Source organism: Pavona decussata, unplaced genomic scaffold (genome assembly GCF_977016875.1).
Source record: "Pavona decussata unplaced genomic scaffold, jaPavDecu1.1 SCAFFOLD_98, whole genome shotgun sequence".
In the NCBI taxonomy this organism is placed as follows: domain Eukaryota; kingdom Metazoa; phylum Cnidaria; class Anthozoa; order Scleractinia; family Agariciidae; genus Pavona; species Pavona decussata.
The window spans coordinates 3,143,723-3,171,705 of NW_028145514.1; the positions used below are offsets into that span (position 1 = coordinate 3,143,723).

The 27,983-nt window shown below is 37.6% G+C and overlaps 1 protein-coding gene and 1 long non-coding RNA gene across 2 annotated transcripts in view; one reads left to right on the forward strand and one right to left on the reverse strand.

The window, feature by feature from the left end:
* LOC146472701 (uncharacterized) overlaps positions 1-27,983 on the forward strand; it is a 296,231-nt gene that overhangs the window by 65,027 nt on the left and 203,221 nt on the right. The window lies entirely within an intron of this gene.
* LOC146472708 (pre-mRNA-processing factor 40 homolog B-like) lies at positions 49-27,965 on the reverse strand. The gene is made up of 25 exons (XM_085119420.1): positions 27,885-27,965; positions 27,707-27,802; positions 20,930-21,149; positions 18,437-18,627; positions 18,163-18,279; positions 17,234-17,354; positions 15,410-15,440; positions 14,508-14,615; positions 13,224-13,335; positions 12,621-12,758; positions 11,759-12,055; positions 10,922-10,976; positions 10,457-10,590; positions 9,509-9,623; positions 8,875-8,966; positions 8,057-8,173; positions 7,185-7,241; positions 6,488-6,568; positions 6,088-6,183; positions 5,755-5,847; positions 5,286-5,397; positions 4,713-4,759; positions 4,466-4,492; positions 2,636-2,899; positions 49-284 (listed from the first exon to the last, which is right to left on the reverse strand). The coding sequence occupies exons 1-25, from the start codon at positions 27,885-27,887 to the stop codon at positions 186-188; spliced, it is 2,823 nt and encodes a 940-aa protein (XP_084975546.1). The 5' UTR covers positions 27,888-27,965; the 3' UTR covers positions 49-185.

The following is a 27,983-nucleotide window of genomic DNA, read 5'->3' on the forward strand; positions in this document are numbered from 1 at the left end:
GACACTTTTCCTGGTCCCAACGGTGTCCGTAATAACGAGGTTTGACTGTAATTGTGATCGAGGTATAAAATGGGAGGGAAAACATGCAATCACACAAGTTGTTCTAATAAACTATTTTTCTCCGGCAAGCGATTGTGTTAGTGTCCAGAAGTTTTCAGTGTATTTCACGCATGAACGCAAGACGTTTAATGATCGTCGCCAGCAGCACCCAGTTGCTTCAGCAGGGCCCTTCGTCTGATTTCCAATTCACTTTCGCTTTCACTCGAGGTCGTGTCCCATCCGGTCTGGAAAAGAAAACAGCAAACCATCAGTTCCTCTCCACCAAGCAAGTAGACAGACACCTGTTCCAAGGAGTAGCGTTTGAATGTTCTGTCACACTGTTTGGAGCCAGTGCAGTGAGAGAGAACACATGTTTTCAGGCGTGTACACGTGTATGTCCACACCGAACACATGACCGGGAAGCTACCTAGCAATGCTATTGTGAACAACAGAGAATAACCAACTTCAAAAGGCCTATGTACAATTTGTGAACCGACCACGTTCAATACAGCCACAAGGTAGTGAAAGTATATTGACGGGTACCATGAGAAGTCAAAGTTAAGGTATAAGAGCCCAGTAGCAGGTAACCCTATAAAAAAAACAAACAAAAGAAAGAGAGAAAGGAACAAAGAAAGCAAGATAGAAAGAAAACACCGAAAGAAGGAAGGAAGGAAGAAATAATGGAAGAAAGAAAGAGAGAGGAAGAGAGAGGGAGACGGAGAGAGAAAGAAAGAAAAAACAAAACCTGTACACTTACATCGACTACATAGGCTTGTTTAAGATGTCACCAAAGCCAATTTTGTCATAAATGGAAATACAATTAAAACGCAAACATGTAATCAACCACTGCAGTGAAAAAAGATAAACCAGTAAGCACGACTGTACTGTGTTGTAATTGAGATGAATAGCACTACGGCGTTTTAAAAGCTTACTCAGTTTTCCACGAGATACATTTACAACATCGTTGGCTTTGGGTGTAATTTAACACGTCATGTAACCGCATATGAACACATGGAAACCAGAGCAAACATCCAACAGAGAAATGACGAAACAAATTTATAAGTGTTTTAATTCCACCAAGAGCTGTTACAAACAAGCTGGAATGGAACAACAACGAACTATTCAAAAATAATTACAAATTATCCATCACTTCATACAACGATAGTTAATCTCTTCTTTGAAAAATGAAATATAAAATAAATTTCTTTCTTGAAATATTTTTCAAATAATATTAACTATTTTCCATTAAAGAGCAACAATATTCAAACAAAAATTGATATTTTTGTTTGTCCAGAAATTATTAGCCAATATTTTCCTCAATTATTTATTTTTCTTCAAAACTTAAATGGAGGAAATTATCTCAGTCAGCTCGAAACCACAATTAAAGGCCACGACCAAATAAATAACCGTTTTGTAAATGATACCGGTTTGACCAGTCCCGACCCGGTTTTTCTCTCTTCACCAGGCCCCTGTTATACGAACACCTTGCATTTTACAGTCGGAGAACAAGTACCCATTTGCACAAATCCTCGTCATTTGTCCGATATTTTCTCGATCGGTATCGTCATATCAGAAACAAAAAAAAAAAAAACAAACAAAAAAAAAAATCCGAAAGGCATGACGTCACTGCTTGTCGCCATGGTGATGCATCAGGTTACCTTGTAAAGCCCACCCCCCAACCCATTGTAAAGAGAGAAGTCGCCTGAAAAGGGTGCTTATTCTCCCGACTGCATTAATTTCTTCTCTCGAAGAGTCATATTCTAACTTGAAGATAACTTCCGTGAGATCACACGTTTGCGAAAGAAATCCTAACGTAAGACCATGTGGTAGGTCTTTCCTCGTGGCTATTTATTACGCTGTACCAGGGTGGTTCTAAACTTTCGAGTCTGTGGATGAGATCCTCGAGTATGACGAAATAAAAGCTATTTACTACAAATTTCCTGTGTGTTGTTGTTAATGTTACGACGTACAAGGTGGTTCTATACTATTAGGCATGAAATTCCGGAGTGTGATTATTCAAATGAAAGCAATCGAGTAGTACTTTCAAGTCGTGTATGGTGCTTCTAGCTATTGATAAGGTGTATGAAATCTTTAAGTGTGAACATTCAAATGAAAGCTATTGAGCAGTACGTTCAAGTGGCAACGTTTATTTAACTGTGTTTGTGGATAAAACACTGAAGTGTCACCAAAAGAAAGCTCTTCCGCACTATTTCCCTGTGGAGTTGCTTTAAATACTCGTTCACGGTTGTTGAATCTGTGCATGAAATCCTAACGTGTACCCATCAAACTGAAGCTGTGTGCTATTTGTATTTCACTTTTTCAAAAGTGTTGGTCTTTTAAAAAAGTGAAAGAATCAAATTTGAAATTTAGGATGTTAGAAAGCAATGGGTTAGCCCCCCAAAAATGTACAGTAACAGTGGCCTTGTAAATCTTCGGTAGTGACAGCGACTTCATGCTGGGAGGGAGGCCTGAAAAACTCTCTTGCATGGCTTGATTCTTTCACTGTACGTGGGAAATTTCTTGTACACGACCTGTGCGGGCAAAGATTGAGAAATATGACCTATGGACAAGATCTTCAGGAAGATCGAGTCAGCACCTTATCCTGGGATTTCTTGGACTTGTCCTTGGCTCTGTCAGGGTCCTTATCTTTGTCTCTGTCCCTGTCCTTATCCCGATCCCTGTCTCGGTCCCTCTCTTTTTGGTCCCTTTCTTTCTCTCTCTCACGGTCCCTGTCTTTATCGGCTTCTCTAGTTCGGTCCTCCTTGTCTCCCCGCTCCTTATCTCGATCCCGTCTGTCCCTGTCCTTATCTCTGTCCTCCTTCTCTCTGTAAGTTCTCTCCCCGTCAGATTCTTCAGAATGCTACAAAACAAAATACCTCTTACATAAACAAGGTGTCTCACTAACAATGAGTATTATTGACCAATAACAGTGTTCACAATCATTTTTCGTGAATGTCATATTATCATTAAGCCGCCGTTACACGTTGAAACTTTTAGCTGAAACTTGTGTGCAACGGCGAACGAGACCAGTTTCACGAAGTGGTGTTACACGGTGAAACTCTTGTTTTTTCGCCACTGAGACCGTTGCAAGCCGTTGCAGAAGTAGAAAGCGGTTCTACTTTTCGTGAAACTTGTCTCGCAACGGAAGTTTGAAAAAGTTTCACGAAACCGACCATGTTACACGGCGCAACGCCTGCTGAAACTTATTTCGCAGCGCCGTTGCACACAAGTTTCAGCTAAAAGTTTCAACGTGTAACGGCGGCTTTACTATCAGTATTTCGGTCTGCATTTCTACTTAGCGAGCAAGTCCTTTCATTTCTAGAGTCAGACACTGGGTTTTGGTCTGAGCATGTGTCTGTTCAACAATAGGAGATATTATGCATTCCGTTCTACAGCAAAAGGCAAACGTCAATCCCGGTTGCTTGTAAAACGTAAAAATTCGTCTTCACGTAAACTCAAAAGTAAAAAACAAGAGAAAATAGTTTCCCCGTTGAATGCAGTATTCTTGGAATAGGACCTTACTCCATCATTTGAGTGCAATTTTCAGAAAAGATGACAGGCTCTATGAAGGTGGCATCCCGGCACATACTGTACCAGTTCACAGTTTTGTATGTCTTCTTCACATTTGTGTAAAAGCTGGTATGAAACTAGTTCAGTATTTGACATAAAAGGACGGAATTCGGTAAAAACTTGAAACGGGGATTGTGCCAGAGAGTCACAATATGAAACATAAACGGCAGATGGCTAACATGGAAAAAGGCAAGAAAATGATGAATTCGTGGTCATTTATGCCTTTGGCGTTTGCCGTAAACGTGACACTTCATTTCTCTATGTATGGCCAGACGATTGAGTCCCCGTCGTCAAACAGAAGGGAGTTTAAGCAGAAACGATGACGACGGCAACGAGAACGTCCTAAAACAGTAGCAATAAATTAGCAAAAACAATGTCCTGCGGGTACGTTATAAATTTTGGTACATTTCTGCGCCGCATTCCGCCAAACAACAACGTGAAATGAGTAAATTTAAGGTCTTGTGAAGGACGTGAACACATTTTTCCTTCTCTGTCTCGACTTAAACACCCTTCCTACCAATTCTGTTCCTGGATAGTTCGGCCACATTGTACAAGTTGAACGAATCGGAATAACCGCGAAGTAGTGGAAGTAACGCGAACTTATATTTTCAAGTGGCGTTTTCGATGGTGTTGCCGTCGTGGTTGCTAAAAGTCCGTAGTAACTGGCTAATGAGAAACTAACGCTGCTACTTGGGAGAGTTGCTGGGTGCAACTTCTAACTTCAGACGTTCAAACTGTGATTTGACTGAGCTGAATCAGTGAATGTGACGTTGGCAGTCATCGTTCCTGAGTTTAAAACAAGCACTGTGTTACCAAAACAATGGTGCATTCCTTTGCTCTACAATGAATCACTTACCGAACGTTGGCGCTTCTTCTTCGATTTCTGCGATCAAACACAAAAAACAAAACAAAGGTAAGAGATTACGAGCCAACAAATATTGATTCGAAAAACATTGAAACTGCAGCCAGTGATATTCCATGATAAAACTCCTAACATTGAAGGATTTGACACTGGCTCTGTCCATCACAATGATGAGGATGAAGATCGATTGATTCAATGACCACAAATCTGTCGCACTTGAAAGTTCTTAAGCAAACCTTACCTTCTTGTGTTTTTTCTTCTTTGTTGAAGTGCTCTCTTTTTCTGGCTCTGAAAGAAGCAGCAAAGAATAATGTTGGTCGTGGTAAATCAGAATGCATACAGGTTTTGCTATTTTTCACCGTGCCCTGTAGTGTGGTACCCTAGAGACTAACCTAACTACTGCAGCGGAATAATAATCTCAGAGGATGAGTGCACGCGAGTATGAGAAATGATGTTATACGTGAAGAGCATATAAGATTTTATCGCAGTGATTTTTAGAAACTTCAAAAGCTACAGAAAGCCTGAATTTCACCCAACTCACAGCTTGGCATTTTGTGAGTTACGAGAGGGAGTTTGACACGACATCAATAAGCATGGGAAACAAGGGAAATTCACAGAACTACCCCACGTTCTCGCAACTGCAAACGACGGTCAAGAAACGCACGAAGACGTAAAAAGGATACTCAGAACTGTTATGTTGTTTCATAAACCTTTTGTTTAGTGAGGTTCTTGTTACCAAGAATCTACGTAGTTTCCATTACGAAATTTTTTACGAGGTCACACAACAAAGGTCAAAAAATTACGTCACGCAAACCTGATTCAGAAGCGGATGATTCTGGAGATTTAGAGCGTGATCGCTTGTGTCGTTTCTTTTTGTGTGAAGAGGTCTTCTCTTTCGGGTATTCTTCATCTGACTGAGAGGATTCCTGATCAAGGAGAACAAATCAAATCAACAAACTGTGGTAATTTCAATTCATTCTCAACAAAGCACAAGGTCAACAGCTGAGAACAAAAACATTCATTTTAAAGACATTGAAAAGGAAGGCAATGCTTGTTAGCTTCTATTCGACCGCAAAGTTACAACCTTCATCCTCTCTTGAACCAAGTTAACTGCTGTTGTGGCGAAATGCTTGAAGTAAAAAAGGATTTCTGTTGTGTGGGGCACGGGGTGATTAGTACACGATTAAGAAAGCAAGTGACATTGATAAAAAGAAATAGATAACTCTGGGTTGGTGATTACACACTAAAACATTTGGAGTTGTAAAAGAATTAAAAAGACTTACCCCACTAGGCGTGCGTGATCTTGACCGTTTTCGGTGTTTCTTGGTCTTTTTTGCTTTCTTGTGTGATTTGGAGGAATGCACGTGTGTACACGCCTGAGAAAAAGTCATAAGAAGGCGTTAGAGGTCCAGATTTCAACTGCAAATTTACAATTTCCGTTTTCCAAAGTAGCAGTATTATCGGCGTATGTAACTGAGCTGAACAAAAAAAAAAGAACCATTGAATGTTCACTTGTTTAAAATAGAGATTTCTCTTGGCACTATGATGTCATACGTCTCCAAATTCGGCCATCTTATATCCGCGACCCTAAATCCGAGTAAAAAGTTTATACTAACCTCAAGTGTGCTTATGTGGTCATTAAAAAGCCTTATGCGCTCAGACTCCACAGTGACCGCAGTAAATGCGGGCTCATCTTCAAGTCTTTCCCTCACCTGTAAAGACAGAAAGCATCAATCTAAATAAACAGACGTTACTTTTCTCAACAATTTGATTTCACTTACTGCGCATTTTAATGTCAGTTTGGGAGCTCAACAAATCAGTAATGGTCGTAGAAAAAGACAAATGCTGTTTGTCAGTTTTTTTACACTATAATGGTTGATTGACAACTGAAGGTGAGAACGGCCTGGCCAGGCCCCTTTTATACCGGAATTTCCTGTTTAAACTTAATTCATTAACAAAACAACAGCAGTCTCACTTAAAGTAACCAGTGATCTGATTGAGTTGATGCCTTCTTACCTCCTCCCAAGTCGAGTTCTCCTCAATCGCTGGGGTACAGGTTTTTAGCAGCTGTTTGTAGGCACTCTCTCTTCTTTTTTGCTGAACAAACAATGACAAACATGTGTTACTACAAAAACGTACAAAGGTACCTTACGACAGATATAAAGATACGATATGTTAATACGGGATAATTGTTGTAAATTTCACAGGAATTTGTACAACTGTGGTATTTAATAATATTATTAGTTAAGATAATGGGAGCATCTGATTATTGAATGATACATGTACTCATTAAAAAAAAAAACCCGTCAGATTTACAGACCTGTGTATGACTGTGTAGTTATTCTACATTATGAAAAAAACTTATCATACAAAACAGCTTTCCACTATTTTTTATTTCTCTTTCAGACTTGGCAGGGTAACTTGATGTTATAATTATGCTGTTTCTTCGTGAATATTGTTATGTTAAATTTATTCGTAATGTCACTTTTACAGTTGTCTAGACGGCAGGGTTGCCGATGGCATTAGAACACCAGCACAGTCTGTAATTTTCGAGAACATCGTACAAAAACCTTTCCAAACAGGATAGCATAACTGAAGCTCTTTCTAGCTATGATAGCTACATAGCGTACAAGGTGTAAACAATGGTACTGGCAAAGAACAACAAATCAACAAAACTCAACAATACCATTAAAACAGCATTTTAAGACTTTACCTCTCTTTCCTCTTTTTTCATTCGTTCCTTCTCCCTTGCTTCAGCTTTTTCGATAAACTGCAAAAGAGTGAGAAAGTTAATAATAAGATTTCAAGTTTTTCACCAAGATGAAAAGGAGTATTCTGAACTGTTCCTGAATGGTCTGAATTCTGCTATAGAAACTGCTAAGATGAGTCTTCCAAGAATTCTCATTTGCTTTTAAAAATAGTTCAAAAGAAGACTATTTTATATGAATTCAAACCGTTTCCCGGGTGTTTTGCCTACATATTTGGCAAAACCTTTGAAAAAATATTTGCACTCAATTTTTTACTTTGTAGAGTGTGCTTGCCACACAAATTATAGAGATATCCCACATGTGTAAAAGGGTCATAATATTTACAATAATAATTACAATCATCATCATCATCATTGTTTATTGAACTAGCCTGTACGGTCTGTGTAGGGAGAATATTGGTATCAATTTATTTCTGAAAGTTCAATAAAATTTGACCAACATTTTGTGAATACTGACCAGATATGTCAGTTTATGGCTCTTTTACAAGTCGTGTACCTCATAAAAATAGAGTGCTTGAGTGGTTAGAATATGAAACTGGTGTATGGAAGGTTATTGCATTGACATCCTTCAGGCAAATCAGAGAAGGCATTAGTTGTACTCCTAACCTTTTACAAAAGTAATAACTTTTTTTACTACATGTAAATTTATTGTATGTTGTAAACGGTTTGAACCCAGGAGTCATATTCAGCTACTTCTAGCAATTCTACATTCTTCACAGCTTATTTTCTCAAATAATAAAAGAACAAATCTCAAGCGTACGGGAACTCAAGCTCAAAGTTCACACAATCTTCTGGTTATTTCAAAAGGCTAAACTTACATGGTTAAATGACATTTTAATGTTGCCAGGATCCAGTGTTTGACTTCTGTCATCTCTTTTCACAAGGTCGTTAAACTCACTAAAGCCAGTGTTCACATCAACTGTGTAGTCACGATCCTGCAGATAAAAAAATAATGATGATGCATCAACGTCTTCAGTCTCTTTAAAGCTGGCCTTTTAAAAGTCGGTGTGTAAGAATTGAATGGCTTAATAGCAAACCATAATTCAAAATAAGAAGAGATTGTAACTGTTAAGGTAAATACAGTCAACTCTTGCCTTACGGACACCCCGATAATACGGACAGCAGCTAAATCCACAGCAGAAATAAATTACAGACGTTTGACTGACAGAAATTCCCGCTATTACGGACTCTCCATATTAAGGACACTAACTCGTGATCCGGAGGGTGTCTGCAATAAAGGAAGTTGACTGTAATGCAATCATCTTTATTTAACACACTAACAATATTCCTAGCAGCATGTTGGACATGCGTCACATACCAACTTACATTTGTGACTATGGAGCGAATTCACTTCTTTGAAAAATAGTTTTGGGTGAATCACCGGCTTCATTTTGCCTTAAAACACCGTCAACTGACTGACACCTGTAAATCAGTAAACTGGAGTGTATTTCATTGACCCCAATCTTTGGAGTGTATTTCTTGTAGTCTCCCAGTAGCGCAGTGGCTAGAGTATCTTACCAGCATATATGGATGTTTCTACTTTGCACTGTAGCAAGAGTGTATAGAGTTTTCAGCAGACCACCTTAAGAGGCTCAACCAGCTGAACTTTTCAATTCTTGAGACTGCTCTTTCTTACCTTTAATATTTCTTTGATTATTTTCTTTTCTTCACTGAATCTGGCTTTTAAGTCTTCTACATAGAACTTAAAAAGGTCCAGTGGAGTTGAACCTGTTGACAAAATTATTATAGCTACTTAATACTAATTTAGCCAGACATAATAACCTTAGTGATTCAAAAGCACATGTGCTTAGATGGTTTAGGAGGCTATTGCCTATATTAGTTTAGTGTGAACTCCATACTTAAATAAAACAAACATTCATTCTGCAGAACAAACAAAGAGAACTGATCAGTGAGGATACTACAGAAGGCAAAAAACAAACAAAAAATGGATAGCTCAGTTGACATGAGCCTGCTAAGATCAAGCTGATTATGCTGAAAACCTCATCTTAGTTGATATGCAACAAGAAGCTGCATGTCCTGGCAAAATCCAATTTGCTGCTTATGAAGAGTATAATGCATAACAATCACCAGTGTTACGACCTGGTCTGGTTATATCACAGTGTATTTGTTGGTTAATGGCAGCTGGAATGAAGTCATGGTGTTAGTTTGACCATGCTAAAATAGGCATCTGATCATACACAAGAAAGGTGTCCATTTGAAAAGTTCTCAAGTGGCTATGCATGTTCACAAAGCTCTTAGCATACACTGACCTGGTTGTCCAACCATGTTGGTGAAGCGTACATCAGCACTGATGGTTGGATACAAATCAACCCACAGTGACATGGAATGAAGCTTGCCTCTCTTGTGTAACTCATCCAGTAGTACCTACAGAGAGAGGAACATATATTTTACATTTGATAACAAAAATTAATAGTTTATCATCACTTCTTCAGTACAGATTTAAGCCCTAATGACAGCAGACAAATATGCTGCCTGCTTAAAGAAGACAGTTCTCTTGACATTGTGTGTCTTCAGTGTACGGTGTATGGATGGATCCCAGCAACACAGCGATAGTTTTCAATAACAGAGAAATTTGAAGTTTTCTTTTAACCTCCAGAAAAGGAACAAACAAGCAAACAATAAATGTGATGGTTTATTGTCTGGTAAACAAAAATAGCTTCCTTTTACACTGCTGTCAATCATGAGTGCAATCACCTTTGAAAAAGAACCATCAAAATGGGTTGAAATTCACTAACTGCAAAGCACGCACACACGTGTTTTTAATTCCACTGAGCTAAGCCTGTTCGTTACTTGAGACATCCCCTAACTTCACAAATCCATGCTTGACAACTAGAGATAAGTACTGGACAGGCCTGCAGAAATCTCAACATAACTATGCAACAACACATTGCCTTGCTTACACAACGAATTCAAGGGGGGAAGCATTACCAAGCATCAGGTCCTCCTTTAATTTAGTCTCTTGAGCTTTTAAAGCTCATTCATCAAATTCCGACCTTAATAAAGGCACACAATGTAGAAATGTATTTTTTACATCGTAATTGGTCTGTATGCCAAATTGCGGGTATTTTAGAGCAAACTATGTGGATTTTAAGGCCAAATTTACTGGCACTTGTGCCATTTTCCCCCTGAGCCTCCTTTTATTGAAATAGCTCCATTACTGACCATACTACAAAAAGCAAGGTCAATAGCAAACTCACCAGGAATCCTTCCCTGTTCTTGCGCTGTTGTCGTTTAACTCTATTCTTCTCTCTCTGTTTTTCCTCTTCTTCTTCCTGCTCCAAACCCCTGATGTGCTCCTCAAATGCTATCAACATGTCTTCTTTTTCACACTCTGAAAAGGCAAATGGAAAACAATGCATTAATTTGAGTTTCTGGTAAAGTATGAAGCAGTGATATTGTCATGGACTAGCTACTTTTATGTTTAAACCTGAAAATATTGAGAATGCAACGTTTTGTTGTTTGGTAATTCCCATATACAGATACAAGTTGTCAAAAACCACATATTTCTTAGGGAGCATGCTAAAACACCCCCCTGTCTTTGAAGTCCATCGAGTTGTTGTCCTCTAAATATCTGAAGTGCATGTTAAAACTGGGCACACGTAGAGCATTTGGCCAAAACCCCACCAGTTCACCTTTTCTCACGAAACTTTTGATTTGTTTACCTCTTATTTCTTCATCATCTTTATAAGATGGGTGTTCCTTCAGCAACTGCAAGGCCTGTACAGCAAAGCAAGAAGTTGATGAGTAATAGAGTTTATAAAAACATTCACTGAGGTTACTAAATAGAAGATAGAAAAACTTTATTTATATAGGGTGGGATATTTTTGTAATACTGTAAATTGTTTGAACCCAGGAATCATGTCATAAGTATGATCATCTAGGTGAGTAGGTGTAGTCCTCAGAAGGACTGTTTGAGTTGACGTTCCACAGAATCGGGACTCTGCCAAGTGCATTACCTTCAGTACAAATTACTATTAAGTACTCACTCTGGAAAGTTGCTTAATTACTAACTTAAAAAAAAAAAAACATCACTCAACAGTTGCCTACAGCTACCTACACAGATCTTTACAAAGGACATGTTGACAACAAAGCTGAAAATCATGGTTTTCAAATTTTGAAATTAGGTTTCCTCATAGTTATGAAAACTTCTTGTTTCTTCCCTCAACAAATTTGTGATGTTTCTTTTGATCATTTTAATTGAAAAAGTACAAAACATCTGCCAAAGCCAAATGTGCTCAAATAAATAAAACTGATGATACAACTCTCTTGGGCACCCTCTTAATGTACCATAGACTGGCTGGGTAATTGACATCTTTGCTATGTTACTGTGACATCAAACTCAGAATTGAATTCTTGTAAGTGATACAAGTAGCTCATTCTGACCAAAGAACCAGCTATCACTGATTTTGAGCCTGTGTGCATTCTATGTATTATAAAACAGTGTCTAGAATGAATAGTGCTTCTTCAGAAGATTCAAAACGAGAACCTCATCAACTCGCCTCAGCCCATGTTGTCCTGTACGTAATGGAAGACATTGTATTGTACACTTGTAACATAAGCTTCCTGTTGTGTGCCCGCTGTTCTTTCTCCTCCTCCTTCTCTTTCTTTGCCAAGAAGAACACAACATCATCAAACACATCCTTCCTGTCTCTTTCATGAACTGCCTCCCACACTGGTTCGCCCTCAAACATCTCTCCTGCTCTGCGCCACCGAACTGATGAATGCATCTTCTTGTGATTTTCCAGGAAGCTGCGTAAATCTTCCCGAGCCTTCTTTGCTTTTTGTCTTTGTTCCTCCTGTTCAAGGGAAATAATAATAATAATAAAAAACAGGGATAAATCCTCAACAAAAATATGGTAATTTTCCAATGGTTACGGGATGTATTTCAAAGATGGATCCAAGTATTACGTACTTTCTTTCCCACCCTAAAATAGTATACAGTGTACTGTATTATACCTTGGGCATATTAAGTCCATTTCATTGACTCCCTGCTTAAAGAAATAGCTGGGAAATATGCGCTCTTACTCAGAATAGTCCCCCGCCCCCAATTTTTATTTTGTTTTTCTAAAAATGTGGAACAGTGTTTATTTGTAGCTTTTTTGGAGAGAATAGATAAATAAACTCTAGCTACAAGTGTTATTGAAACAAGAAAAATGCTCTCGTTTATTTGTTGAAGACTTCTACAGATCAATTGCAATTCTTCCAAGTTACCAAATTAAGCCAAACAAATGCATGCCTTAGCCATACAAATTATCTGAACTGTAGATAAAATTAAACAAAGAAATTAAAAAACAACAACAACAGTAACAGCAACAGTACAGCACTGCTTTGGAAGGACATTATGTCTCAATGTATCCCCACCTTTTCCTCATTGGCACGTTTTGTTTTGTACTCATTGAATGCTTGCTTCTTCTCATTCATTTTCTTCAAGGCTCCATATCTGGGATCATTGACAATCATTCTCATGGCATTGTCCCAGGATGAGTTAGAAGGAACCTCCTGTGTAATCCATTAACAAAGATAAAAAACACAGGCTATAGCCATCAATCTAAATTTAGTACATGTAACTTACTCTTAGGATGCACAACATAATTTACATTTCAGGGTTACTTGACAATCAGTGTCTCCACATAACAAATATTTTTCAGAATCAAACTCTGGGCATTAGTCAATCTAGGGGCTGGCTGCCTAAAGTGGACGCCCTGGATAATCCAAGTACCAAACCTCCACAAAGCGATGCAGTTGTTAACTTATGTAAATGTTAGAGGGGCAAATTAATTTTTAATTGTTTTCTACATTTATGTGACATCATTATTTCAATACTAATAAATTATGCCCATCCTAAAGTACTTGTAAATACAGTATCTCTTAATACATAATAATAAAGCTTTTGGATCTAAAGAGAAAAAACAACAACAAAAATTTGTGTCTAAGAAGGAAAGAGCTAAATAAGCAATGACTGACCTTTTCTCTGAGGAGTTCTTTGAAAGCTTGTTTAGCTTCTTCCTTTGTTTCATAAACATACTCTTTCTTCTCCACAACAGCCACAGTTGGAGTCTCGCTTATGTTCACAGCACTATGAGGTAAATTAACAATTTCTTGCGAAACAAATTCAAAATAAACTCTAAGCGCAGTGACAATTTGGGATTATTCGGGAACTTTCACTAACTAAAGACATTTATTTTCCCCGCATTTAGTTGACCTCCATGTCTTGTGTATTGACCTGAGCCTCAATAAACACACTGTGTCAAAAACAAACCTTTTCACATGTACTGTAGTATAACTGGAGGCTGTAATATTTAATGAAGACGTCCTTTGCAAAAAAATATTTAAAGAATAGGATCAACATTTGAAAAAAAAAAAAAAAAAAAGAAAGAAAGAAAGAAAATAAGGCTGTTCAATACTAAGAAGAAAACAGGTTTTTCAAATGATCGCCCAAGAATGATAATTAAATCCAAGCGAAAAAATTGTAAAATATATTTATTAATTATATGTTATTTACTTTTTTCTAAAAGTGTTGAAAATTGCAGATTATTTTACATAACCTTTACCAGAGGTTCTCCCAGATTAGCCGCACACCCTATTTTGAGCGAAAATTGTAGCCAAAAAAATGTACAGCTTATATACAGATGTTTATGGTAATTGCATTTTGTGGAAACATTGAGTATTTTAAAATCTTTTGTAAAGTTTAAGAAGCCTAAAGAAAATCAAACCACAACAAGGATACATCTGCAGCTATCTTGCTCTGTGGGAAAATTATCGCTACATGCACTTACCGGAATACCTGTGGTAGCATAGTAAATGTTTCAAAATAAAAAAAGTTTAATTGATGCTTTTTTTTTTAATTTATGTGCCCCATGCTCACTCATGCTTTTTGCATTTTTCTGCTCTGAAAGGCATGCATGTATTGTTTTCTTAGCTTCCACAAGATACAGTAAATAAATGGTTCCCTGTCACAGCTTGAGACTAACTTTTCAGCTAACCTGTCCAGTGGATAGTGACAGGTTTGATTCCACTAGTCAAAAGCAAATTTTCACAGGCCTGACTTTTACATGCCTGGCTTCACTAATTTGTTTCTAAGGGCAAGGAGGTGGGGAGCAGACATCGTTAGAAAAATTTTCCAGACTTGTAAACACAACTGCAACAAGCTGTTTACTGGTCTGTGACTAGATGGCTATCATTAGTCTCAATCCCTGCCTGTGCATCCTTCTGATAACAAACAACACATGTGCAGATGTCTTCACATACCTTGCCATGGGGTAATCTTGTGACACTACTTCATCAGCTTTTTTGCCATCTGATTCACCATTTTCTTGGTTTTCTTCCTCCTCTTCCTCCTCTGATTCCTCATCGTCTCTAAAGTGCAATGAAGTTATCATGAAGTTCTCTTCCATGAAAAAGCCATGCATGTTGTTAGTCACAGAACCATGGACTATCCATTGTTTTAGTATGGTATGTTCTCAGCCCAAAGGTTAATTTCATCAAACAATGAAAAAGTTGCTGGCACTTACATTGCAGTAAGGATGCAACTTAAACAGTTGTGAAAAGCCTTAATTTTTCAGTCTTGCGCATAACTGCAATGATATTAAATGCATGAAATGTGCGTAACACTACCACACACCTCTATGTCATTCCTAAATGAGGTGCTGTGCAACCAAACTCATAAACAAAAGAGATACTGATGTTTGGCTGATTTCTTTTGTATACAAGACTGAACTAAGTCAAGCAAAGCATTGGTGGATGTGAACAAAAGAAACGGTATCTCTCTTGTACAGGCTGTTTGGATTTTCAAGAAAAATAATAAGCTATTTCTCGTTTATTTAGCATTTTGCTAAAAAAATTAAATAAGCAACAAGGTTTCGATTTTAAAGCAGAAAAATTTCATTCACATTAATTTCATTCACATTAATCTTGCGCAAAACCCTTCAGCTAAATAAACATTGGTATCATCACTTGTACATGTAAGTTTCATGTACAAATTAAACCTTTATAACTTTATAAGGTTTCCCTTTCTAACTCATACTTGTCTAGTTAATTTACCGGTAGGTGTTTTTGAAAGTACATGTAGTCTTTAAATGGGAAGGAAATGTAATGCTTCAGTCTGTGCTCACAAGTAACAACTACCACTATTCAAAATAAAACTGTCTTACTCTTCTTTTTCTTGTTCTTGCTTAATCAGCTCTGTATACAGGAAAAGAAAACAGTAATGAAAACGTTTAATGAACAGACATAAACCCTCTATTAAAGCCCTCTGGTGGGTTTATTTACTTCAATTTTTTTTTGGGGGGGAGGGGGTGGGCTTATTTATGTTAGCATAATGCCAGTAGGTTATCAGTTTTCCACACGTGAACAAAAATGTCAAAAATACCTTGTACAATATCTCCACTTTGAACTGTGAAGTGTAGTGCAAGTAAAATATCTTCCAAAGCCTAGCGACTACTGTACAGGTTTGTGATTTCATGTCTGGACTCCTATGGTAAAAATACACTGGCAATGCTGTCTCTCATTTATTCTTTTGGTTGTGAAAGAGGGCGGAGGGAGCTTAAATTTATTTGAGACAGGGGGCTTAACAGAGGATACTAAAAACCCTACACCAAAGGATGTTCAAGCTCAAGACGAGAATATGCAAGCATGCGGAGATGTTGTGTTACAGAGGTTTGAAAGATTGGTATAGGAATAGAATGGATTTGTTTTGAAAGACAAAATATATTTTTTCAATAAAATCAACGTTCCCTGTTACATTGGTCCATTTTTCACCCACTTGTCAGGTCAATTTGAAACAATAGGCCTTTTGTAATGATTGGTCACGTGATCAATATGCTGTAAAACTTGTAGCTGGAGCTAAGTGATTTCCAGAAATGGAAAGAGATGTTTCAATATGTCAGAAAGCCCGGAAAATTTCGAGGCGAGGTTATGGTTTGAATATTTGCGAAATTAGAACATTGTTTGTGGTGGTAAAAAGGCCTTGCCATTCAAATAAATTTTCCATTATCAATTGTTTAAAAAAGAAATGGGTGCGACCTTACTGTACGAAAAAAAAAAGTGTGTGAGAAGTTAACCGTACAAACAAATTTCAAGCCATTAAACCACAAGGGACAGATTTTGTGGTACTTTGAAAATTTAAAATTTACAAGGATTTGCATTGAAAAGCACTGGAGCAGAGGGAAAGGGAAAGAGGGAAAGGCTTCCTCTTGCCAAACAAATCCTTCTAAATTCAAACAGAAAATAAAAATCCCCGTCTTGAGATATACAGGACTGTAAGCCTGGAAATTTACATGCTAGCTAATTTGTATATGCTCTTTCTATTCCTGATAAAATCAGTTCTCCAAAACAGATTGCTTGCATGTTTATGGAAAAGTAGTCACATCACAAACTGTTGCAAAAAGGCTTTTTTGGCTAATTATCGTCTTTGAGGTCTCCACTGATAAGAAAAACACAAGGCCAAACAATCAAACTCAAATCCAGCTGCATCGCATTCAGTGCAAAGCTATTCTTCAACATCAACTTCACTTCAGAAATTTGAAAGCATGTGGCTTGGCCAGATCACCATGAGCACATTCAATCAATGTTGGGCGACAAATGGGCCCTTTGCGGCTAATGGTCACATGGTACAAAATCCACCATGCGGGAATGCAAGCTACGCACTGGGCATCCAAAACAAAGAAAATTCAAATTTGACTGGATGAAGTCGCTTTGTTTTGGCTGTCCCACTAAGTAAGTTGTGTAACTGTTACAGCATGGTGGATTTTGTACCATGCAACTATTAGCTGCGAAGGGCCCATTAAAACTGACTCTATCAGAGGGATCCAGTTGATAGTTGTTGACAAGCAAACATGTTTGTTTCTAGGGTCACTTTTGTTCATCAGCATAATAGTGACCAGCATTGAATGCGCCCATGGCATTTCTAACTGAGAAGCTTTGGAATTTCTGAGATGAAACTGACTCCCATGAAAAGCTTTAACTGTGCCACTCACCCTTGAGTTCAGCCAATTCTTTTGGTGTTGTCCATGTTGATTCTTTTGTTTCATTGTTGTGGTAATATATTCTGCCAGTATCAGCTTTGTGTTCCTTCCATGGGCATGAATCAAGCTGAATCTGAGGAATGACATAACAATTACTTAGAGGAATAAGTTTATAATCAAAGGATCCCATCAGTCAACTTGTGAAGGAAGAGGACTATTGATAAATAAGTTCAGTTAAAGTAGTTTAACCACAAGAATAGAATCAGAAGTCAAAACTATATTTTTGGTGACTGTCACTGAGCAAAGAGCATACATTGTATGGAATCCATGTGGGCAAATAGTAATTATTAAAAACCCTAGCTAGGTCTGAAATGCTTTTTTATCAATTTCAGATCACAAGGTTCTCCCCAGTATTTTTTTTTTTTGCAAATTAAAATAATATTGACATAACTTTTTTTAGTTAGGAGTTCAGATCATTCCAAAGATGTGGAAGTAATTAAGGAAAATAATATTATAAATGTCGTCTTCTTTATCACAAGATCTAGATCATGTTGAGAAAATGAGCCATATCTCCTTCTCTCCGAATACATGCTAATAAAATGCTTATCATCTTGCAGGAAGAGGAGCCAACTTGCAAAGCATCCTACTTTTCCACTCTATGATAACATAACATTTCAGTTGCTGAGGGAAGTTTTACCAAATAACATTGATCTATTCAATTTTATTCTCTCCTTAAACCTGAGTTGTTTCTCGAGACAGTTTGTCAGAGGTACAATGTGTAAGTACATGTAAGTAACAGTTTCATACAATCTAATAATGCGTAACCTTAAAGTAGCTTGGAATTACAGTACCTATTCTTGGGATTCTGTGCACATGTACATTATATTATAGCTCTTTGTTTCCAGTATGCTATATCTAACAACATAATTGTAGCTTGATACCTCTCCTGGGGTTTTAAGCTCGGCTGGTTTCGCCCAAGTGGACACTTTGGTTTCAGTGTTGTAGTAGTATGTTCTACCATCTGGAGCCTTGTGTTCTGTCCATGGCGTCTTGTCCTTCTGCGAGTAAAACAAACAAATGATCAGTGGTCTTCAGTACTACTGAATAAAAACATAACTTGTTTTTCGAATATTTTAGAGTTTGCTAGTTTTCTGGGTTTGTTTGTATATAAGATATGTGTGGCCATGTGTTAATTCATTTTAGGTGGAATCATACCTTGATCTTTGGTTTCTTGACTTTCTTTTTCTCCTTCTTCACCTCTTCTTCCTTGCCATCCTGTAGCTCAGTCTGACTGGTCTGTGAGGGACTGTCTATTGGTTTGCTCTCTTGTTCTTGGATTTGTTTCACAACTGAGGGTGAGTTTGAGCTTGCAGCAACAATTTGCTGAGGTCTTACTGCGGGTGGAACTGTTTAAACACAGATGAAAATTAGTGATGAACATGTTGCAATTTAAAATTGTATTTGTTTTTTCATTATTCTAGATTATGGTAATTACTGGATTTGAAATTTGCAAACAACAACAAAAATAGGTAGTTGAGGACTACATGTAGCTACTTCTGTAGGAAGGAAATAAAATAAAAGGCAGTCTATGACTGCATGTGGCTACTGCTTTATTTTTGGGCAATATTGCAGTAAAGAAGCAATGTTGTAAAAAATTCAGAGGGGTTAATGAACTGCTCTGCCAAAATTGTGCAGCGTTATTTGATCGTGTTGTCATATGGGCAAATTTGGTAATAAAACTATGCGCTGGAGGCTTTCGGTTTGTTTACACTTTAATACACAGGGGACAGTAATAGATATGGTTTACATAAGATCGCATGGTGAAGAAATTCCGTGAATTAAGACACACAGGTAAACAGGCAATAAGCTTTCTTAATTGAAAAATTTATTCAGACAGACCTGTGTTCATGCCTGAAAAGCAAATGTTCAATTTTCACTTCGAGAGAAGCTACGTGAAGTGCGAGTCACTAAACATGACTAAAGCACAATTTCTCGTTTTTCGAAAATTTCACCATTTAAGCTATTTGAAATATGACAAATTGACCAATTTAACATAAAGCAGGGTGAAATTCACATTCAAACCTGTAGTATTTTGTAAAGTGGATTCCCAGGAGCACACAAAAATTCCCGAGAAGCAGCCGCGTGTTCCTTAGAAGTTGTTCTTTTGATTTACAGTACTGAAAACCTGTGTTTTCATTCCAATAACTACAAACTACCACCATGAAAATTTGTGCATGAGAGATGCGGCAGCCATTTTGAATTGAAATACAAGGATCTACGAATAAAGCCGACTGAGATCTCGCCAACCTGTCATGGTGAACTTGACCCAACTTCGGGTAAACCGATAAATGTTCCGAACACAATCCGAAGATTGGACCACTTACGGACTTACAAGCTATTTCTCTTCTAAAGAGAAGTAGCTACAAAAAGAGCAACAGAGAGCAAATTTTACCACAGATAGTGGATGCAGTGCTGGTGTATGAAAGTCTGTCAGACTGCGTGCATTTTATGCATTAAAAGGTGCTGGTAGTTGACTTTGACCCCCCCACAGTCAATGACATGTCATTTATTTCACACTCTAGGGACGGCCTTTTTTCTAAGAAGCAAGGGGACCTAGTGCTTACTACCTGCTACCCCTATTGTGCTGCCTTTCCTAAGTCTCATTATTTTTGGGAGAAGAGCCCTAATAACAGTGGCTGTAAATAGGTGTCACACTACAGAAATTCAGTTTTTCCTTGAAATTGCAGTAGCCCGTTTTTTTTCAGGGTTTGAGCCAGAGTGCGAAACTCCAACATTCTCAGGTTTCCATGACGATTTGTCCCTTAAAATTCCGTGGCTGTGCCAAAATTGTCTCCCACAAAAAAAATTTACAGTCGTGGTTAAAAAAGGAAAACACATAGAGTTTGTTAGCAAGGAAAGTTGAGGTGTTGGTACAAAAGCGAGTTAGGAAAAAAAAGACTTCTAAACTGCTGATGATTTCCTTCACGGTCTGTTTGGTCTGCTGGATAGTGTGTAAAATTTATAAGGCATTTTCCTAATATTTTCCAATCTTTGGATAAAGTGAATGTGAATGAAGTGAAAGACCAGATAAAGTTAATTCACCACAGCCGTGACATGAAAATATAAAACATGATCATATTTGGAACTGTGATAAAAATTTGCATGATTGCATATTACTTGACTGGACTGACTGGCTGTGTACTGTAACATGAACTACTACATGCACTTTTGACAAAATGTTTAGGAAAATCTTCAGCTTTTTTGGCCGTGAAAGAAATAAAAAAAAAAGATCAAGAGAGAGATCTAGAAAAATTGAACATTGAAGATGAATCCTAAGGTGGGGAAAACGAAAGGAGCAATTTTAAGGCAAAATGACTGAAAGAACACAGGTTTGTCATATTTGTTGCTTAGGCAAAAAATAAAACCCTTTTGCAAATGATTACGGCTGTTAAAATCATTGCTAAAAAAATAATATGTTACATTTGCTATGACAAAAAAAACCTCTTTTTGTCCCCTTATTGTTCCTGTCTGTCCCCTTCCAAAGGCCTTGAAGGGACAAATTGTCTCCTAAGGCCCAAGAGCTGGCTCAAACCCTGTGTTTTGAAGCCAACTATAAGCACTTAATGAGAACTAGACTGTGTGCATACCACTACAAAACATTTTGAGGGGGCTGTACAACTGTACGGTACATTTAAAGTACAAGCTTACTCATCATGGCTGGTGATCCAGTGTTTGTTATTGGCTGAAATGTTCCCATAACTGGCTGCGGCATGTTTGGTTGAGTTAACTGTGGGGCAAACGTTGCTGGCATTCCTGGCATGCTACTAGGAGGATAAGCCATTGGCTGGCCACTTGGCATGGCAACAGGTTGAAAAGGTGGCATTCCAGGAGGTACATATGTAGGTGCCATCATTGGCATTCCTGGAACCTATAATATAAGAATAAAATAATAAGAATCAGTTAAACCCTCAAACTCCTTAAGCAAAATCTGATCCTTACAATCTCTAACCAAATTCACAGTAGTGTAGCAGCTATAGGAAGACTTTTTTGGTAAGATTTCTGCAAACCCCCATGTGTTAATAATGTATACATTTTGCAACACACTCTATTCACAAGTTCATTGTTTTTGGAAGAAGGTCAATCTCGTACCCAGAGTCTTCAGGCTTTTTGGTCAGCGGGGCAACGCCGGGAAGACTCTGGGGACATCGAAAAAATTCAATTTTTTTGATTGGCTGTTCCGTAACGGTTTCCATTGTTTTACCGCAGAAATCCTGCGGTAATAAAATTCGATGTCCCCAGAGTCTTCCCGGCGTTGCCCCGCTGACCAAAAAGCCTGAAGACTCTGGGTACGAGATTGGAAGAGGGTTAGTATGACAGTGGTGCATGTAGAGTCAAGCCTCCTGTAAACAGACACCCTTGGGGCCAGAAAAAGTGTCCGCTTAAGAGAGGTGTCTGCCTATAGGAGGTTAAAAATGGGTTTTAAAAACTATTTCATAACGAATGATACTATCCATAAGTACAACACTAGATCTTCTAAGAAATTACATGTCAACTTTCAGAGAACAAATTATGGAAGATCCTCAGTGAAACATAAAGGCTCTGAAACTTGGAATAACTTACCAATACAATTAAAGCAAAATAATTAAAGCTCCTCATACTTTTAAGAGAGAAGTAAAAAGGTTCATCTTAAATCAACCTAATCCTTAAGAGGAATGAGAAGTCTAGAAATTTAATGATATAAAAAATCTGTTACAAATCTTGTAAATGTTGTCTATTTAGGTCTGTTACGTGTATGTATCTGCCTTATCCTTAAAGTGCCACTACGACGAAAATTTTTACTTCTATTTTCGCCCTTTTCGTGTTCCCATCCATTTAATGAGTGCGAAATTGCAAAAATAGCTATTAATTAGCTATATACAAGCTTACTGATAATAATAATAATAATAATAATAATAATAATAATAATAATAATAATAATAATAATAACTACTTATATAGCGCTTATCCAGTTCTGTTCTAAGCGCTTTACAAAGTAAAAATCATATTTGTTTAAAATAATTCGGAAAAAGATGAGTCTTAAGTTTACGTTTAAAAACATTTAAATTGTCGCAATTATGGATGTCGATAGGTAGTTTGTTCCAGAGTTCTGGGGCCGAAACAGCGAAACAGCTGATCCTGGGAATAAGTGGCCGAAAACTGCCAAAAACCCGTCCGCCATTACTCCGACGGCAAAGTGACGCCCGTGGTCATTCTAAAATGCGGTTGCTTGTATGAGATCTTTGTGTGACGTCATACGCGCATCGAACATCGTGCGTTCCTTGCAAGAACTTTGTAAACCTCAGTTATCGAAAGTCCTAAAGTAAGTGAATAGGCAAGATTATTAATTTTGTAAGATTCGCCATCCAGTTTGGTGAAAAGCGATCTAAAGGACAATTTTATCGAATATCTTGGATTATAATTTCCTTGGCGGTGGATTTGGAGTCGTATGACTGCAAAGAATACGCTTCGAAGACACGCGAACAGCTCATTCAAGCCTGGGATTTACATGTAAAGCCGAAGAAGAAACGAATTCACTCCGGCATTTTTTACTCAGCAACTGTATTGGAGGTAGACATATGGTTATTTAATATTCTGGGTATGTTTTCTATTTGGGATTAGTAAACAGAACCTAATTACTATTCGCAGAAGCACTTGAGCAACAAATTATTGAATAGGATGGATAACTCCAGACCAATACATGATAATGTTATGTTGGTGGCGTGTATGGTGTTCGCAAGTATCAATCAAAGCTGCATAATGAGTCAAGAAAAAAAGAACTATTAACCTCGTTTTTTTATAGTTCAATAAAGCTTTGACAAAACTAAAATGATGTATAATTAACTTCAGTTGAAAAGTGGGTAGCTATAGCTGTAATCTACAGAATATTATTTTGCAATATTACAATACTACAGGGCTGTAATCTACCAGGTATTACCTGGTTAGATCCCTTCCTCATTCTTCAACAACTTTCACGCAGTAAATGAAGTAATCATGAGGGGCCTAATATTTTAAAGCCACAGTCCAAGTAACATTCAACAATAAATTGTTGTAAAGCCCTCAAATGCAGCCGGAAAACTAAAGATTAATAAGAAAGTTTAGGAGGACAGCTAAGGAGGAAACCTTAGTAGGCTTGCATCATATCTCATCCATATTTGTTATTTTAATAATGTTTGTTCCTTGGTCAATGAGGATGTGTGAATCTGAGTGAAACAAGCAAACCAGCCTCTTATCTCATCTAAAACTGACACTATAATTGTAATCATTTTACATGTTGAGTGTGAAAAGCCAGCATAACACTGTGCTGTAACAGTATTGTATTTTCCCACAAATCATACAATGTTCACAGACATAAAATTGAAATATTATAGTTATGAAAGAATGACCATCCTTTCCACAGATATACCTTAATTATTCTTGGAGATTCTACCAGAAATGAGATTTAATGTCTTTTTTCTTTGGTGTTTTAAATTAAGAGCCAATTATTACTTTAACCTACGTTTTCACACAAACCACAGCTTATTTTTTGTTTTTGTTCAGCGACATGAACTTCATTTTAATTTTTTTCTATCTTGTAAGTTTTATCTTACATGACCCCACAAACATTTTCATGCTTTATACTTATACTATGTGTTTGTTGTTTTTCTATTCTGTTTAGCTTTTTTCTTCTGTCAAATAGCCCTGGCTCTCTTATGTTGGATGTTGATATCTGTGGGTTTTTACTTTGGCCTTCAAAAAATAACCAGAACTAAGAACAGGGCCAGCTTTAAATATCAAAGCCATTTTTTATGCCAATAATACCACATATTTTACTTTATTAAATTTTATTAGTATTATTATTATTAATTTTTTTTTTTTGGGGGGGGGGGGGGGGTTGTTTTGTTTTTGTTGTTGCTGTTATGACATAACACTCAAATCTCCCTCACTATGAACAAGCCAACAAAATAATTGGCCATCAGTAAACAATTTCCACAATCCCTTCACTGTTTATATTAATGTGCTTGACCTATATCCAGGATATTTTTTTGAAGACTCTCCTATCAGCTATGTTGGCAGTTTCTAAGATCAAATTTAAAGTTATGCCTTTTGCTGTGGCCCTCTCTGATAACCATTACAACAATGAGAATACTTTAAGCACAAGAATGCATGCCATGATCCCACTGGCCAAAAACCTTCCCTGTATAAAGATAAGTTTACCCTTGAAGTCAGAGGCCAGTCTTGCTGTCTACTCTCACCTTGCCTGCAGCATTGTGGTTCTTGATGACATGGGTATGACAGCAACTTTTCAAAAAAACCACACACACACAGTCTGCATTACCAGTACCTACTTGTCATATTGATATGATATCAATGCTAAATATTGCAAAAATTTGCTGGTAGTTCTCCTCCTCTCCCTTCCATTTATAAATTTGCACATTATGTACAATGTAAACCTTAGTTTAAGATCCTGGCCCATTCTTCTGGACAAGGTATCTTTTGTAACTGTGAAAAATACCTTCATGCTTCCCTAAACTAACCCTAATAATACAGATCCCAGTATTTTAAGGTTCAGGAAATGTCGTTGACAGATCTAAACTAAAAGCTAAGTGAGATTTACTATGGCATTATTTACCATAGGTAGTCCTATTTACCATGGTGTGCTTTGGTGACCTTGTTGACGCCTTTGTACTGTCTCTGGTATATACCAAAACAGTGCAATACTTTTTTTTAAGAAATTTATTATGTTGTACAAAAAATGCTGTAAAATTGGCTGTTCATATAACAGACTTTGCCAAGAAAACAAAAGAAGGCACAAATACAAAATTAATAATTCAAACACAAAGATGAAATTTACCAAGCACTGACTCTTTAGAATAGGGTATTGGACAAAATACCGTCTCATAATTTTGTCAGTTTGGTTCATTTGTTCTCTTTAGTACAAACTAATATGGTTTAAATTGTAGATATTATCTTGACTTGTCCCACAAGATAACTTTCAGCATAATTGGTGGCTTCACACTAGAGCTTGCAAGTATAATCTAAGTGCACTTGAAACCTACTTCGAGTGTGAAGGGGTAAAACCTACCAACTTGAACTTTACTTAGTGACCATGGAAACGTTCGTAGTTCAAAGAAGCCGAAGTACGCCGCCAAGTATGGCCAACACCACACTTGAGAACGTACTTGACCAATAGGAAAAGGGAAACCAATTGAAAGCCACGTGCTGCGGTGCCAGAACAGATAAACATTTTGCCGTGAACTAAAATCAGTCAAAAAAAAAAAAAAAAAAAAAATTGATGGCTGGAGATGCGCCTCGCAGTTTGAGGACTCCGCGTACCAAATCACACAAGGCTCCATGATTTTCCGGCGAGCAATTGCATTTCTGATTTTACCGCGAAAGATGATTGACAGCTTGCGCTTCAAGTGTATACTTTGTCACCAGGTGTGAAGCCAAGTTTTCTAAACCCCGACTTGAGATTTTCAAGTGCACTTAAATCAAGTGCCTACTTGAAACTAACTTAGCTTGTAGTGTGAAGCCAACAAATATTCACTGCAAGTCTGCACAAAGGTGCAGTCAAAGCATATTTACAAGTGATATTTAAAAAAATTGCTCAATAATAGTATTATAATTAGTTAATAACACAGACCAAATAGGATTGCTACAAGACCTTCTTGACTCACAGTAATCAGTGAAAGCTAGATTAGAGAATTTTGCAAGTTGGAGTGTCAGCAGGTCCACATCAGCTGGAAAGTTGTCTGCAAATTTCTTCTGACCTGTACTTTCACATATCATGTGATTGTTTCAATATATAGAGATTAATTTTTCATGTCAATGTCACAATCAGTTTAATTACAATTGCTCATTTAATACAGATCTAAATCTCGCCTTTCTGTGTATTCTACAGTCGGCATACAAGTCTTGGGTTCTGTGTACGAAGAGAGCATTCGAAAAACTCGAGGCAGTTGATTGTCAATATTTAGTATACCACAAGCAATTATTATTATTATTTGAATAAAATGGAGTATCTATGCACTTTTATTTTACCAAAGCATGACACTTACAGGAAGTAGACGTAATGATCACTGGACAAACAAAGCATCACAATGAGCTAGAAACAAAACATACACACCACCACTACGCGCCACTTGCTTTCATTGCACGCATTCACGAAAACAGTTCATTTCCGATCAGTTACCTTGGCCTAATCACTTCACTTAGTCCCTCGCTTTACCCTGGAAAAGTAAGCATCGAGGCAGTAGCATTGCATGGCAGTCCTTGCGTTTGAGTTTCCCTCAAAGCAGCTGTCGAAGAGGATATGTCTTTACAGACTTTAGTACTTTGGTACGATGTACAAAAAGACGATTTGTCTGAAGAAATTACCCCCCTTTGACGTATTTCAGAACCATAAATGTTCAAACAACCACCACTAGGTTTCTTTCGGTTGCCCACAATACGTGTGCGTTGTAAAGACGGCCCTTGAGCCACTAAAATAAAAAGAAGTGGCTTCTTTCAGCGAGATTGAAAATTCGAAAGCAGGCCATGTTGTTGTGCGCGTATGACGTCATTTTGCTGTTGGTGCAACTAGATCCAGCTCTCTATGTAGTTCACGGCCATTTGTCGTTCGAGTAATGGCGGCACAGCGAAGCTGAACTTCGCGTTTAAAATAACTGGTCTTCCCGTTGGAATTTCGATGTAAAATTTGGCGTGGTTAGTATTTATCACTTCTTCTTTCCAAAGCTGAAGAAAAAAAGGGATGCAAAATTTTGATCGTCGTGGCACTTTAAGATGGCCACCTTTATTGTATAAGGGTGATCTCCCCAGAAAAGCTCTTACAAGCTTGCTGAGATCATCCTGCTACTAAATAAGTAACTGTAGATTCAATTGATGGAAGCAAGAAAAGTGGCTGTTAGTGGAGGTTCGACTGTATTGTTTACCGGGCTGTGCAAAATCTTTCCCTTTCTTTTTCGGAATAGTATTGTAAGTATCTTTTATAATATTAACCTTCCACTGCCCTTACTACTATTACATGTCACCATATGAACTCTTTTTTTGACAGCTTTAAGAGGGATTTGTTGCGAAAACAGCTGCACAATGACAGCTTGAAATCCACACAAAACACATGGAATGCAGTAGCTAGTGGGGAGAATATTCATAAATACTGATTTTGGGTCAACAAGGTCACACAATTTTTAGTTACTGTTGGCCTTTCATTAATCAGCATAATGTATCGTGAAGAGTGGTGTAGCTACTATGCCAATGAAATTAGCAGTTCTCGAAAACAGATAGATACTGTACTTCATTGACATACTTTGCAGCCAGAGGCTGAACCTGCTACCAAGCCGTTCGTTTTGTGCGAGAAGTTCTCATTCGAGATCGCGCACTAGAGATCCGTAAAATTTTTGGCACACTTAAAACACCTCTCCTGTCAATTAAACAAAAAGCTTAAGGAAAGTTTAACTAGAAATTTACCGGGTAAGCTCCAGGTGCCATCATTACAGGTGGAGGGTTGCTAGAATAACCAGCTACCGGAGCGCTTCCAGAGGACGGAGGATACCCTCCTGACGCCTAAAAAGAAATATAGATGATTATTAAGTTACCCTGTAGAGTTTTACTACAAAGTACACATCAAAAAGGTGGAAAAACATACCATTTTATGGCGCTTACTTCCCGAGTTTTGTTCGACACAGCTCTTGAGGGTGAATGAAGCGCATGTAATATCCCATGAGGCAAAGTTGATTTTATACTA